Below are 15,167 nucleotides of genomic sequence, written 5' to 3' on the forward strand. Positions count from 1 at the left end.
TCTTTTGGAATTCACTATCTCACTATGTAGACCAGGCTGACCTTGAATTTGGAGATCTGCTTGTCTCTGCCTCCCAGGTACTGGGATTAAAGGCATTTGCCACTACTGCCCAGCAAGAATTTTTAATTAAAAAAAAAAGTCCAGACTCTCAAATCCTAGTCTCCACTCCCAGCATCTTAACTTACTTGGAGGACTAAATCCCTTATGTTTTCCTTGGCCCTGTTTCCCATGTGAGGAAAAAAAAGTAATAATAACCAGACCTGGAACAGCCAGTAATCCCAGTCCCTTGTGAGGCTGAGGGAAGAGGATCACAAGTTGAAGGCCCACCTGGACTATGGAGCTCATAGCCTAGGAAACTTAGTGAGACCTTGTCTCAGAATTTTTTAAGGTGGGAACAGGGCTGAGAGATGCTGGGCAATTAAGGGCAAGTACTGCTCCTGCAAAGGGCCTAAGTTTGCTTTGCAGTACCCATATCAGGCAGTTCACAACGACCTATAAATCCAGCCTCGGGTGGATCCCAGGACATTGACCTCCATAGACACCTTCACTTGTGAGCACATACATACATACATACATACATACATACATACATACACACACCAAATGAAATAAGCCTCTTTTTTCCTTAAAATTTTTGAGAGTGTCTCTCAATATAGCTCTGGCTTTTTGGAACTCACTATGTAGACTAGACTGCCTAGAACTCACAGAGATCCACCTGCTTCTGCCTTCTGAGTGCTGAATTCAAAGGCACCTGCCACCACACCTAGATAAATCTTTTTTTCCCCCTTAAAGAGGAGACCAGTGTGAGATGCCTCAGCAGGCAAAGGTGCTTGCTGCCTGCCAAGCCTGATGACCTGAGCTCCGTCTCAAAACCCATGTGGGGGAGAGGTAGAACGGACTCCTGAAAGTTGTCCTCTGACTTCCATTTGCAGGCATGGCATGCATGTGTACACACAGAGATAGATACTAAATAAATAGGTGAATGGATATAGCTCAGTGGTAGGGGGCTTGCCTATCATGCATGAGGCCCTAGATTTAATCCTCAGTGTACACAACACACACACACACACACAGAGTAATAAGGCCTGCTTTGTTGTCAGAGGATAGCAGAATAAATATGCTTAGAATTAAAATGATAGATTTTAGAACAGGGTCAGAATTTTTTGTTTTGTTTTGAGGCAGGGTTTCTCTGTATTGCTTTGGAGGTTTTCCTGGAACTTACTCTGTAGACCAGCTGGCCTCAAACTCAAGGAACTCACAGAGATCCACCTGCCTATGCCTCCTGAGTGCTGGGATTAAAGGCATGAGCACCAACCCCCGGCCAGAGACAGAATTTAAACCTGTTTGTTCTGGTTCAAGGGCCTCATGCTGCTCCCATTGATTGTGTGGGACCTTATGTGCAATGCTAAGGCAAGTTTGGACTGGATCCCACAGGCAATAACTAGCACTGACTTTTTCAGATAGGATTTAGATTATTTGGTATGTCTTAAAGGTTACTGTATGGAGAGTAAGCAGAGAAAGTGGAGAGGCAGAAGATGGAATCTAGCTATCTATTTGGATGAAGATACAATAAATATTCAAGTAACAGTTACTAATTTAAATCTTTTGTCTCAGGGTTTTTATTTCTGTGATAAAACATCATAACCATAAACATCTTGTTGAGGAGAGGGTTTATTTCATCTTAAAACTCTCAGGTGCATGTCACCACTTAGGGAAGTGAGGTTGGTAATTGGAGGCAGGAATAGGAGCGGAAGCTGTGAAGGAGTGCTACTTACTGACTTGCTCCTCCTGGTTTTCTGTTTGTTATGGTTGGTTGTTTTTTTCAAGATAGGGCTTCTCTAAATGGTTCTGACTGTCCTGGAACTGCTCTGTAGCCCAGGATGATCTCAAACTCAGAGATCCACCTGCCTCCCAAGTGCTGGGATTAAAGGTGTTGCTTTCTTCTGCAACTCAGTACCACTTAGCCAGGATTGGTACCTCTCATGGTGAGCTGGGCCTCCCACATCAATCGCCAACCAAGAAAATGCCCCAGAGAGGCTGGTCCAGGGAGCCTGCATAGGGCTGACCTAGGAACCTCTGCATATATGCTACAGTTGTGTAGCTTGGTCTTTATGTGGGGCTCCTAGCAGTTGGACCGGGGTATCTCTGACTCTTTCGCCTGCTTCTGGGAATCTCTTCTTCATACTGGGTTGGGGTTGTCTCACTCAGCCTTAATATATGGGAGGGGCCTGGTCTTACAGCAACTTGATATGCCATGTTTGGTTGATACCCATGGGATGCCTGCCCTTTTCTGGAAAGAAGTGGAGTGGATGGAGGAAGGGCAGAGAGAAGGGAGGAGATGGGGGAGGGACTGGGAGGAGTGGAGGGAGGGGAAGCTGTAGTTGGGATGTAAAAGCAAACAAAACAAACAGCCAACACATCTTTTTATTAACCAAGAGAGCCATCAAAACTCCTCAGGCAGCTTGCGTGATCCCCTGCTCTTTGGCTCTTGTTTTCTACTCTCGATCCATCACCTTTCCTCCTTCAGCCTCAGACAACGGCATGTTCAAGGCAGGGGTGTGGGCTGAACGTACACCTCTACCCACCTTGCCCTATCCTGTCCTTCCTGGACACAGTCACCGTTTTCCTTCTTCTGTCCCACTTCTCAGCAAAAACACTGAAGCTGTCAACCTCCACCTTGATTCCGTGTTTCCCCACTTACAACGCACACTCTGTTGTGACTACTCAGTCACCATTCTGGCATCTCATCGTAAATTTTGTTTGCCCAAGGAAAACTATTTGCCCTTACAGAAACCTTTCTCTGATCGATTCCCTCCCCCAGAGAGCTGACACTTTGACACGGAAGCTAAAGCTGGGTGCATACCTAAGCCAGGAGAGAACAGAAAGCTGGTTCCTTAATGATGGAAAACAGTTCCAGAGTTCCTGAGGAGCCATACAATTTGTAACTGATGCTGAAACTTGCCTCATAATATACAAACTGTTGGCTCCTATATCCATGTGTGTTTGTACCAGTGAACATGTGTGTGTGTGTGGGGGTGCCAGTGGAGGTTGTACCAGTGAACATGTGTGCGTGGGGGGGGGGATGCCAGTGGAGGTTGTCCAAGTTGTCATCCTCAGTTGTTCACCACCTTTTTATTTTTTGAGTCAGAGTCTCTCGCTGAACCTGGAGTTCAACAACTCAGTTTGATTGGATGGCTAGCAAGTTCGAGGGATCTATCTACCTGTCTCTGCCTTCCCAGTCCTAGAACTACAGATGTGCGCGCTGTCGCACCTTTAACATGGCCTCTGGAGGGTTCTGATACTTGTGCAGCAAGCATGTCAATGAACCATCTCCCCAGTCTTTTCATGCCTTCCTTTTCTCCAAGCCAAGAACTCTTTGACTTTAAGCAGGAAGGAACCGAGCAAAGCAGTATTTCTCAACACTCCCTTCCCAATATTGCACATATGCAGTCTCCTTCATTACTTGATGTTCCAGGAAAATACTCTCTATAACCCTGCTATTGCTCAGTCTTCCCTCAGGCCCTATAGATATCCCCACTCTGGCTGGCCTGCCTCCTTTTGAGACCTTAAGCACTTATGAGAGGGCCAGTTCCTATATATGGCCACCAGATGGCTCTTCTCAATACTTAGGATTCCAAGAGCAAACTCAACAGGGGCTTCCCACCTGGGGAGCTAGCAATTATTAGCAGTTTCTTTTGTTGTTACTGAATCGGAGGCTTTCTGTCTGTCACAAGGTTCTTAGAGGAGAAAGCTAATCATATGGATGGTGCCTATACAGGATCACTTATCATGTTGTGTTCAACAGTTTATTAGGAAAACACTAGTGTGAGGTCAGAAAACTTTGGTTTAATCTGTTCCCTGCAGGACTGAGACGGAGAATGGGCACTCAGGTAAGGGTGGAATGAAGATCCCTAACCCACCTTTCTTAGGTGGTATGCTCCACTGCTGGCCACTGGTTCACTCAAACCAAGATGCTCTGAACTTGGGAGACCATTTGTGCAAGTTCCATAATGGCTTTTGAGCTCAACTGTCTCATCAGCAAAGCACTCACCACATCTGTCTCTCAAGTTAAACAAATATATGTGAAAGTGATTTGAAAAATACATAACCCTGCGCAAAAATTTTATTGTATCTTAACCTCACTGTTAGACTACTTTCCAGAGTGAGAATGAATACACGTAATGAGCAAATCACAACAATCATGAAAGATCAGAGCTTTTGAACTGTTAAGGACAATACTAGAAGATACCAAGTTCCCAATGACTAAAGAGAAATTACTGTGTTTCTGAGCACGATGGGAAACACCTGTAATCTCAATGCTTAGGAGATCAAGGAGTGCAAGGAGTGCATCCTTGGCTATACAGTGGGTTTGAGGTGGGCTGTGCTGCCTGAGGCCCTGTCTTAAAAAAAAAAAAAAAAAAGGAAAAGCTAGGCAGTAGTTGTGCATACTTTTAATTCCAGCACTCCTGAGGCAGAGGCAGAGGCAGAGGCAGGTGTATCTCTGTGAGTTTGAGGTGAGGCCCGCCTGATCTACAAAGTAAGTTCCAGGACAGCCTGGACTGTTACATGGAGAAACCCTGTCTTGAAAAAGACAAAACAAAACAAAAAAATCTCCATATATCTTTCAAGAAAAAAAAAACCCTGTTACTCAACATAAAATTGGAAGACAAAAACTGCTTCAAACTCAGATGAAAAATAATCATTGGGATTTTGAATTATTACCATGCCATCTTACAACTTTAAATTTTTACATTTTGTGACTGATTCAGTGTATTTTAAAATACTGTTCCAAGCAAATGAGACTATTTTTTTTTTATTTTACGAGACAGGGTTTCTCTGTATTGTTTTGGAGGCTGTTGGTCCAGCCCGGCCTCAAACTCACAGAGATCCGCCTGCCTCTGCCTCCCGAGTGCTGGGATTAAAGGCGTGCGCCACCACCGCCCGGCTGCGAGACAATATTTTTTTGAGTACTGAATGTAAAGAAAAGTAGGTTATGAGGTTAGGATCTTTCAAGGTAGCACCCTTCTTTATGTGACAGACCCTGGAGAATCTGAAGGAAGGGAAGCACCACCTCCGTGTGCGGCCTGCGGACATTCCTGTTGCTGAGAGAGCGTCTCTGAACTACTGGCGGACATGGAAGTGCATCAGCAAGCCCTCCGAATTTCCAATAAAAAGCCCAGCCTTCACAGGTATGGCCATTGGTAGGCCCACATGTGAAGTCACTAGTTCCTCTCTCTTCACCCGACAGACGTTAACGTCCATTCAAGCTAGTTCTGGACGGTGTCTCTCTTTTCAGTCATCTCTTTTGACCTAGTACTGGCAGCCTGTCCTCGGCATGCTGCATGTCTACTGGAACTCAGCACCTTGGGCCTTCCCATGCCACTGCATCTCGCTTTATTTAGGCTATATGATGTTTTCCAATCCCCCCTAAAAAACTAAGGCTCTGTCATCATTTCAAATTAACTCCAGCCACCACACAAAGGTGCCCAAGTGATCTCAGGCTTCTAAGTCCCTTGCAGTATATAAGCTAACCTATGGTGGGACATCAGGAATCCATGATTATTAATGGAGTGTAGGCTTCCAGAGGAGTCAAAAGCATTTGTTTAATCTAGAAAGATCGTGGAGGGGTGGGATAACTTGCTCAGTCTTGATACAGTGGGGAGGGGCTTTGTCCTGCCTCAACCTGGTATACCAGACTTTGTTGACTTCCCAAGGAAGACCTTACCCCTCTGAGGAGTGGGTGGGGGTGGGAAGGAGGCTGAAGGACTGGAGAAGGGGAGGAAGGGGAACTGGAGTTGGTATGTAAATTGAAAATTAATTTTTTAACAATATAAAGAGAAAGCCCATGGATGGGCTAAAGAAATGACTCAGCATTAAGAGTACTTGCTGCTGTTGATGAGGATCCAGCACCAATGTGGCAGCTCACACCTGTCTTAACTCCAGTTCCAGAGAATCGGATGCCCTTGTCTGGCCTTTATATGGTGCACATATATACATACAGGCAAAATACTCATACATATAGATAAAAATAAATCTTAAAGAAGAGACATGGATAACCGAATTTAGTGACTTTGAGTACATATGCCAAAATGTCTTACCATTCAATATCTGTTCACTGTCTGTAGAACAAACAAAAAATATACAAAAACAGTTCTCCTTCTTAACCTTAAGTACACATCTGAAAGAGAAAAAGGGAGAAAGAAGCATATGACAGAGACTGTCCCATGGGTGGCCCCCAACTCCTCTGGGACCCTAGGTCAGGGAGGTGGTGACACTCTGTCCCTTCTCTTCCAGGTCTTCATGATAAGGCGCCTTTGGGCCTCATGGACACACCCCTGTTAGACACAGAGGAAGAAGTGCACTACTGCTTCTTGCCCCTCGACCTGGTAGCCAAGTACCCAAGCCTAGTGACAGAAGACAACCTGCTGTGGCTGGCTGAAACTGTGGCCCTGATCGAGTGCGAGTGCAGCGAGTTCCGCTTCATTGGTAGCCACTTACCCTTTCCACCAAGCCCAGTGTAGCTCAGTGCTGTTTTAGTTCCTATTCTTTTGTGATGGCCTAGCTATAACGGGGCACCGAAACTTCCTAAAGGTAGTGTTAAGGACCACAGGAGTTGATGGTGAGGACACTGGTTGCATCTCATACTTTGTTTCTAGCTAGCTCTAGGCCTCAGCTGCTCTCAGTATAAGGCAAGGAAATAGGGTTGTTTCAAAGATCCTACCTACTCTGCCTTCCATTATACTTGGAGTGCAAAGAAAGGGAGTGAATGATTACAGTTTCTCCAGAATCTCATAGAATGTGCAGCTTGAGCTAAGGAGGCATGAGATCTCTCATCCTACCAGAAGGAGCCCTCTTCCCACACTGCCCCAGGACTGGCTTTGCTGGCCTGTGAACTGAATAGCCTCTCTGCTATCTAGATAACCAGAGCAGTAGACAAGCACCTAAAGGGACAGGACAATAAACACTAAGTTAGGTCAGGGGCTTGGCCAAATGCTTGAGGTCCAGCTATCCAGATTCAAAGTCACCTAGGAAGTTGTTTGTGCTGTGCTTCTGAATCTCTGAGTTGATTCACACAGAGACTTAGTGTTGGTTCTCTGCCTCCCACACTGCAACCCAGCAGGGACAGACTGCAAGCACCACCTGGCAGCTCAGGCTCAGCCAGGCCTCTCTAACAAGACAACTCCCTCTTTTGGAATGACCTGCTCTTGGGTCAAGACTCTCAGGGTAACTCTCAAGGCCTTTTGTTCACAAAGAGGGCCTGGGAGTGCCAGGCCAGGCTAGGCTAGGGGCGGCAACACCCATGGACTCAGACATAGGAAAACAAAGCAATCTGGGGTCTTTGAAAACCACTGCCTCAAAGCAAACCTAATCAGGTATGTTTAGCAATTGTTTCCAAACAAGGAGAGCCTAACATAAGATGAAGCACTAAGAATCTGCCAGGGCATGGACAGATTAGTCATGACTATGCTTCGTTAACTCACGGTATTTCTCTTTGCTTTTCAAGTGAATTTTCTCCGATCCCACAAGATTTTACTACCAGATAACTTCTCCAATATAGATGTGTTAGAAGCAGAAGTAGAAATTCTGGAAATCCCTGAGCTTACAGAAGCTGTACGGCTGTACCGGATGAATATAGGTATGTTGCCCAGGAACTTTGGCTTTCCCTTGATAGTCTAAAAGTCTGGGCTTGAACTACTAAAGGCAAGAGCAAACATCCCCCCTTACAGTCACTTTGGACTTGGGTGGTAGTGAGAAACAGGCATTGTGACTGACAGAATCTGAGAAAAGGAATTTGGCTTACCACCCCGTATGCCCTCTCTACTCAGTATTGCACCCAAAGCCAGGGCCAAAGGGAGGACTGCTTAGCCTGGAGCAGGAGGCACCCACCCTGGGTGGGAAACCAGGCTACAGTGGCCTGAGAAGTAGGTTGGGCCTGATGACAAGCTTCCTAGGCAGGTGCTATCTGTCTGTGGAAATCCTAGGATTCCACTTGCAACTGGCATCTTTCCTCTTCCAGGAACAGGTAAAGAAGAAATGACTGGGCATATTTCCTGCCAGTTCTTCAGTTACCCCTTGCCCAATTTCTCCTCCCCTCACCCACCTCATTTCACATTCTTTGACTTCTCTGCCTGCTTCTGCTTCTTCCTAGCATTTCCTGACCCTTGGCCAGGTCAGACCTTTGTGCTCCTGGTTTCGCCTCATTCCGGCTGTTCCTCTTCACAGTTTTGATTGGCCTTTCATCCGCTCATACTGCACATCTATGGAAACTATCGTGTGTGCCTCAGGAAGCTAGCTTCGTGGATGGGGGCAGACACAGACACGGGGGAGAGTAAGGGGGGCAGCTGGCCTTTTAAGTGTGTAGAACCTTTTCAAATTACAGAGCTACCAAAACAACAACAAAAGTAAGGAACTGTCTTACATATGTGAAGTTTGGCCTGGTTGTATGGTTGTCCCATGGAATGAGGCTCAGCCTTTTCCCAGGCTAATGGAATGTCCTTCCTGTATTGGAGGAGTGGCATCTTGCAGCAAATCTCAGGAACCTGTGCCAAGACCTACTTTACTAAGAGGAATGTTAGTTCAGCTCCTTTTCCAACAGCTTCTGGTTCTCAGAAACCATGGTTTTGTGATATGGGGAGAGTGTTACAGGTTATCATAACCAAGGATCTTTTATAGCCCTTGGAAGGGGACACAGCTCAAATGCTGAAATTACTGGTAATTGTCCCTAAAACACAATGTCAGGCAGAGCCGAGAATACAGTTTGTTCATCTGCAGACTGCTAAAGGGCTGCTCTGAAAACTGGAGATAAGACAATCCTCCAGCAGGAGACTGAGGGACATGGTAGTGCACACCTATAATCCCAGCACTTGGGAGACAGGCAAGAGGATCACAAGTTTGAGGACAGCCTGGTGTATATAGTGATCCTATAAAAAAAAAAAAAAAGAAAACTCCTGAAAGCTTGTCAGCTGGCTCAGTGTTCCTAGTATGTCAGCTCTCAAGAGTTTTAGCCTGTAAACTTAACTAGTACACAAAGTTCCACTGATGTTAAAGTGATCCAAATTTGGACTGTGTAAGCAAACAACTGCCATCTCACCACTTAAGCTGTAACTGGGGTAGCAGGAGAACCCACAGTGTTCAATTCGGGTATGATCAAAGGCCTAGGAGTCATCCGTTTCTCCCTAACACAGGTGGTTGTTCCCGGACCTCCTGTCCTCCTCCAAGCCCTGGGAAGGGGGTGCGTACAGCTAGTCTGGAGTCTGTGAAACCATTGTACATGATGGCACTGGGCCTTCTGGTCAAGTACCCAGACTCTGCACTGGGACAGCTTCGCATTGAGAGCACGCTGGATGGAAGCAGACTGTACATCACAGGGAATGGGGTCCTCTTCCAGCATGTCAAGTAAGTCCCAGTTTGTCTCAGGAAACCACTTTGTCCCATCAGCCTGGGCTCTGTCCATCTTGGGACATCTTGGGATGTCCTTACTTTGGGACACAACCTCAAGCCTTTCCCATGAGCTGCAGGAGAAAGGCGTCTTCGCGACACCTCACTATTTCACCTCTTTCACCGCCATCACTACCAGGTTTGGGCCTCTGAGGATCAGGCTAAGACCAATTTTCAAAGCTCTGGGTGTTCCATTTTTCTGTTTTCTGTCACTCATTTCCCTGTGCTAGGTCTGAGGTTACCAGGCTACAGTCATTCTTTGGAGTCCTGGATACCCTGAGGAAACCTCTTTGCAAGCAAAGGTTCTCTCCAATCTTAGGAGGTTTTCTAGAGCCCAGGGTGGTCACCTGAGAAACAAGGCAGGACAGGTTTCCCAGAGGGTGCAGTTGCTTGAGAAATGAGTCAGAATGCCCTGTTAGTGCCAGGGCATGGATTACTTTACATTTCTATAGAAGGGTTCTAAAAAGGAACAACTCTGTTAGTGCTACAAAATTCGTTAGTACTGAAGATAAGGAGTGGGTATTCCCAGTTCTCTGGGGAAAGGGTTACCTGACCTAATTGTGTCATTTTAGAACCTTTAGGCCTATACTTTTAGGCTCATCTCTCCCAGACATGTCCACTTATAATGTCCACTTACAATGTACAAGTGCTTTTGAAGGAGGGTTGGACTAGAGGATTGGTGTTCATACCTTAGTCTCTTTCTAGGTACAAAGGATGTTAGTAATCTCTCAAAGCCATAGTTGACAGCCACACCATGGATCATGGTGTCCAGCAGATACTTATATAAGAAGACAGGAAGGAAGTGGCTGGGTTTTGGCCTAGCTCATGTTCTAAGGCTTGAATTGAATGGTTTTAGTTGGCCCTACTGAAATAGGTCTGAAGAGGTGAGCTTATGTCTAGGCTTATTCTCTTTTAAAAGAATCACCAAGTTAAAGCAAGGAAATGATTCTTCTGGTGCCACATTAGGAAGTGCCATGACCAGACACCCTGGTCACAGGAAGTTTATAGGCAAGACTCCTTTAAGGGATAGTACTACAGTGCTTCATAACAGGCTTTCCTCTGGGCAGGAATTGGCTGGGCACTTGCCGGCTGCCCCTGACTGAGACCATCTCTGAGGTGTATGAGCTTTGTGCTTTCCTGGACAAGAGGGACATCACCTATGAGCCAATGAAAGTGGCTCTGAAGACTCATCTGGAGCCGAGGACTTTACCACCCACAGATATGCTCAGTAAATTTTTACTTTATTGTGCTCAAACACAGTAAAGTTTCTGTGTTTGAGATTAGCATCAGGGGGGGGGTCTAGAGACTAGAGAGGAAAGGAGAGGAGGGCCAGAGTCAAGAAGTGTAAGTGGAAGAGAAAGGAGAGATAGGTGGAACTTTCATGTTATATGTCTCCTCCTCACCTTCGGTTCCACAGTATACCTCACAACTACAGACAGGGATGCTGTATCTGGGGCTGCACCGATCCCCAAGAGCATGCCTGCCTAGTCCCAGGAGCTAATATGAGCTGCCATTTGTTCTTCTCAGTCAGTCAGGAAGAAATGGTTCACGGATCCATTTAGAATGGAGCAGAGGCACAAGGACGAATTTGTTCAAATTAAAATTACACAGTGGTCAAACTAGGATCCAAGTTAGTCCAAATGCAATATTTTAGTTAATAAACTATTCTTTTTTTTTGAAGACAGGGTCTCTCTATGTAGCTCTGGTTATCCTGAAACCCACCGTGTAGATCAGACTAGCTTCAAACTCACAAAGACCCACCTGCCTCTACCTCCCAAGTGCTGGAATTGACATGTGCTACTATGCCCAGCTTGCTAATAAACTCTCATTAACAAGTTTTTATGTAAAATTTAAGCTATATTTCTATCACTCCGCAACACTCAACATTTATTGAGCACCACCATATACCAGGGTAGGAATAGACATTGAAAGACAAGAATAGACAACAAAAGTAAGTAACTTGGGTTCAGTTTCTGGAGTTTACAGCCTAATTCTGTACAAAAAGAGGGACTCCTAGCTCCATCCTGAGTGGGCACATGAAAGCGGCATACCTAGGACATTACCAGCCACAGACCAGAGGGATCTGGCAGTGTAGATGGACAGGAGCAGCGTCCTAGCTTGCTTGAGGAACATGAGTCAAGGGAAGAAGAAATAGGGCCTTTGGAATTAGAATGCCAGAGGGATTCCCTCCTCACCCAAGACAGCAGCTGACTCTCAGAGCTGCCATTCCAAGTCAATCACACTGTCCTGGAAGCATGTGAGCAGCAGAGGTTTGTGTCCAGGGTTTTTGTTTTTCAGATAGGCAAGACAATATGAGTTTTCAGAGTATGGAGTCTTACCATGCAAACACTATTGACCAAAGTGCCTCACTAGTTTTCCTTCTGGGCATATGATGTATTCCATCTCATTGATTTCCATAGATGAAGAGTGGACAGCAGGGATCACTATATATTCACCCCAACAGATCATCAAGCTTTATGTTGGAAGCCACTGGTATGCAACCACCCTGCAGACCCTGATGAAGGTATTGCTAGACCCAGCTGCTCTCCCAATTTGGCTTCCCACCTGAATATCTTTTGGACTTGTCACATGATCTTCACACAGCCTCCAGTACTGCTTAGCATAAGAAACTTTCCCCAGCTTCCTTGCTAGGAATGCTCTGTGGGTAGAAATGTGATGAGTAGCATGTTTGGGAGGCTTCAGGAATGTGGGTAGAGAAGAGGCTTGTTCTCAGGGACCTGTACCAAGAAGGAGGTAGGGTTGAGTTCCAAAGGCCAGAAGTGGGTAGGGGAACTACCAGAAGTTGAAGCAGAGGCAATGTGCTTCTCTCTAGATTCTCTCCACTTTGTATCCCTATGGCCAATATAGGGTATGGAAATCCCAAAATCTGCTCCTTTCTAAAATCCAAGACCTTGGGACTGATTCTGATGTCTAACCCTATCCTCTAGTATCCAGAACTGCTATCCAACACCCAGAGAGTATACTGGATCACCTACGGACAGACCTTGCTCATCCATGGTGATGGCCAAATGTTCCGACACATTCTCAACTTCCTGAGACTTGGAAAACTGTTTTTACCATCAGAATTTAAGTAAGCAAACCCATGGAATAAGATTGTGAGACCACTAAGGCTGACACTCTCTGCAGCAAAGAGAACCCTCGGTTGTAGCCTTTTGGAGGAGGTTCTATTATTTTCAACATAGGCATTATTGCTCAAGGCAGCTTCTTTAGGGGCTCATGTCTCCCTGCCTCCAAGCCTACCATCTCCTTGTCATTTGCAGGGAGTGGCCTCTCTTCTGCCAGGAGGTGGAGGAATATCACATTCCAGCCCTCTCGGAAGCCCTTGCACAGTGTGAGGCATACAAGTAAGCAAGGTGCACTCTGGGTCCTATGTTTAGCCTAGACCTCTACAAATTCCTTAGGAATGTTCTCACTGTCAGTGCGACTTCCTCTCCTCAAAGCTGGGGAGGAGGTTGGTGAAATGGGCACAGTATCAGTCAGTGCCCTATGTAAAACCCTTTAAAGGTCCCCTTTTCCCCCACTGTCTATAATTACTAATTCCCAGACAATGGACAGGCCTGGCCAATTAGCTGATGGGCTGATCGAAGCTTCCTCTTACTAACCAATCCTTCTTGATCTCTATAGGTCATGGACTCAGGAAAAAGAATCTGAAAATGAGGAAGCTTTTCCTATTAGGAAGCTGCACGTGGTGACAGAAGGGGCAGGGTCAATGGTTGAGTTCAGTAGAGATGCCAAGGAAGTAAGTCCCAGTTCTCTTTGGTTGGTGCTGTTCTCAAACATCACCACCACAGGGCTCAAGAACTGATTTGTGAACCTTTAGGAGGCATAGAAGTGTGATAGCCACTTGTTACCTGGGATGATAATCTCTCCTTTGGGAATATAAAAGTTTCCTGGGCTGGTACCACTCTCTCACAGACCGAGTAAATGTAAATAGTGATCCATCTCAGGGGATAAGATTGTTCTGGGTGAACAGGTTATCTTAAAGCCCAGCTCATTAGGCTTTTGAGAGACTTTGATAATGTACAACAGGCCCATAGCTACTGTGCCTCTCCCTCCCCAGACCACAACCTGCATGCCTGTGGACTTCCAAGATTGCAGTGACAGGACTCCATGGAACAAGGCCAAAGGGAACCTGACCAGATCCAGCCAGATGGAAGAGGCTGAACAGTATACTCGCACTATTCAGGTCTCCCTATGCAGAAATGCCAAGAGGGGAGGCAATCCCAGCACATACTCACACTGTTCTGGCTTATGTGCCAACCCCAGGCACTGGGGAGGTCACTCTGAGAGTCCTCCCAAGAAGAAGTGCACCACTATAAACCTTACACAGAAATCTGATGCCAAAGACCCTCCTGTCACCCCCATGCAAAAACTGATATCTTTGGTAAGGGAATGGGACATGGTCAACTGTAAACAATGGGAATTCCAGCCAATGACCGCCTCCCGGAGCAGCTCTTTGGAGGACGCTACCCTGCATGTCCCCTCAGGTAGTGAGGCTGCTTGCCAACCTGGTACCTCAGCTTCCTGGAAAGCTCATTCCATAACCTCGGAGAAGGACACTGGTCCCCAGACTGGGCCTGGAGTTGGAGCGAAAGACAAGGGTCCAGAGCCAACCTTTAAGCCATACTTTCCCACAAAAAGAGCTGTCACCCTAAAGGACTGGGGCAAGCAGAGGCCCAAGGAGAGAGGTGAGTCCTGCCCCACCTTTGACCCAAGTCTCATTTTCAATAGATAGCGAATTTCCAGGTTCAGACCACAGAAAGAGTTAGTGCCTCCTAGTCATTGATGCCCGGCAGCACATGCAGAAATGAGTGGCCAGAGAAGGTGAGGTGATGAGCATTCTGTGAAAGGAGAACCCAGGAAATAGGAACACAAGAGGCCAGTCACTGGGGAGCCAGCAGGGAGAGAACATTTAGGGTGTTCATGGAAGCCCAGGGCACTGCTTTAGCTGGAAGCCTGGATTCCAGTGCACAAGCTGTAGAAATGGCACCAAAGACAGGAGACATCAGGCTAGGTCTTGTGGGCTAAGCTCAGAATGTGGTGCTCTGTTCTGACCTTAGTTGGGATGGACAGTCCTAAGGATTTTTTAAAGGGGGCACGCATGATCTGAAGCTTGCTCAGGGACAGAGGAAGTGTGGTCACAGGAGACAAAGTGTCAGCAGCATGGGTGCATTCCAGACTAAGGAAAGGAGGAGGCTTAGCAGTAGAGGAAAGCAGGAAGACAGAGGTGCCAAGAGGCCAGGTATCTCGGTTGGCTATGGCAGCTGGAAGGGTCCTTATTGAAGTGGGTGAACAAAAGAAAATAGACCTCTGGGAAGAGCACACGTGATAGTGAGATGCTAAGGCCCCTCCAGGAAGGCCTGTGGGGACTGAGCTTAAGACAGTTTGTAACCAGCGGTGAGGAGAAAACCCAGGGGAGTTTGCTGAAAGGTCCATGTTAGATTATTCCTTCCATCTCCAGAACTCCCTCCTATGGTACTCTGGTACTCTTACCACCTTCCCTTCTAGTAACCTGGGCCCTTTGTGGATTCTGTGACTCTGAAGTTTGCTTGTAAACCTTTGAGGTAACACATCCTATTCTTCCAGAATAGAGAAACATGAAAGGTCTGCCCAGAAAGGTCTCAACACTTTTTAGTTTTCATAGCTTCAAAGTCTTCCTCTGGGCTTTTACTGGGCATATTTGATACTGGCCTTTTATTTATTTACTT

At 46.3% G+C, this 15,167-nt stretch overlaps 1 protein-coding gene across 1 annotated transcript in view; it reads left to right on the forward strand.

Annotated features, from left to right (window-relative positions):
• The window catches only part of Kctd19 (potassium channel tetramerization domain containing 19), a 40,475-nt gene that overhangs the window by 22,333 nt on the left and 2,975 nt on the right, over positions 1-15,167 (forward strand). Inside the window, exons 3-12 of the mRNA XM_040736611.1 lie at positions 5,039-5,189; positions 6,295-6,486; positions 7,505-7,636; positions 9,186-9,396; positions 10,506-10,666; positions 11,859-11,962; positions 12,387-12,529; positions 12,720-12,803; positions 13,084-13,198; positions 13,520-14,147. Of these exons, the coding sequence (XP_040592545.1) occupies positions 5,039-5,189; positions 6,295-6,486; positions 7,505-7,636; positions 9,186-9,396; positions 10,506-10,666; positions 11,859-11,962; positions 12,387-12,529; positions 12,720-12,803; positions 13,084-13,198; positions 13,520-14,147 (1,921 nt within the window). The remainder of the gene's footprint in view (positions 1-5,038; positions 5,190-6,294; positions 6,487-7,504; positions 7,637-9,185; positions 9,397-10,505; positions 10,667-11,858; positions 11,963-12,386; positions 12,530-12,719; positions 12,804-13,083; positions 13,199-13,519; positions 14,148-15,167) is intronic.

The sequence above is a fragment of the Mesocricetus auratus genome, unplaced genomic scaffold (assembly GCF_017639785.1).
Source record: "Mesocricetus auratus isolate SY011 unplaced genomic scaffold, BCM_Maur_2.0 Super-Scaffold_100062, whole genome shotgun sequence".
Lineage (NCBI taxonomy): Eukaryota > Metazoa > Chordata > Mammalia > Rodentia > Cricetidae > Mesocricetus > Mesocricetus auratus.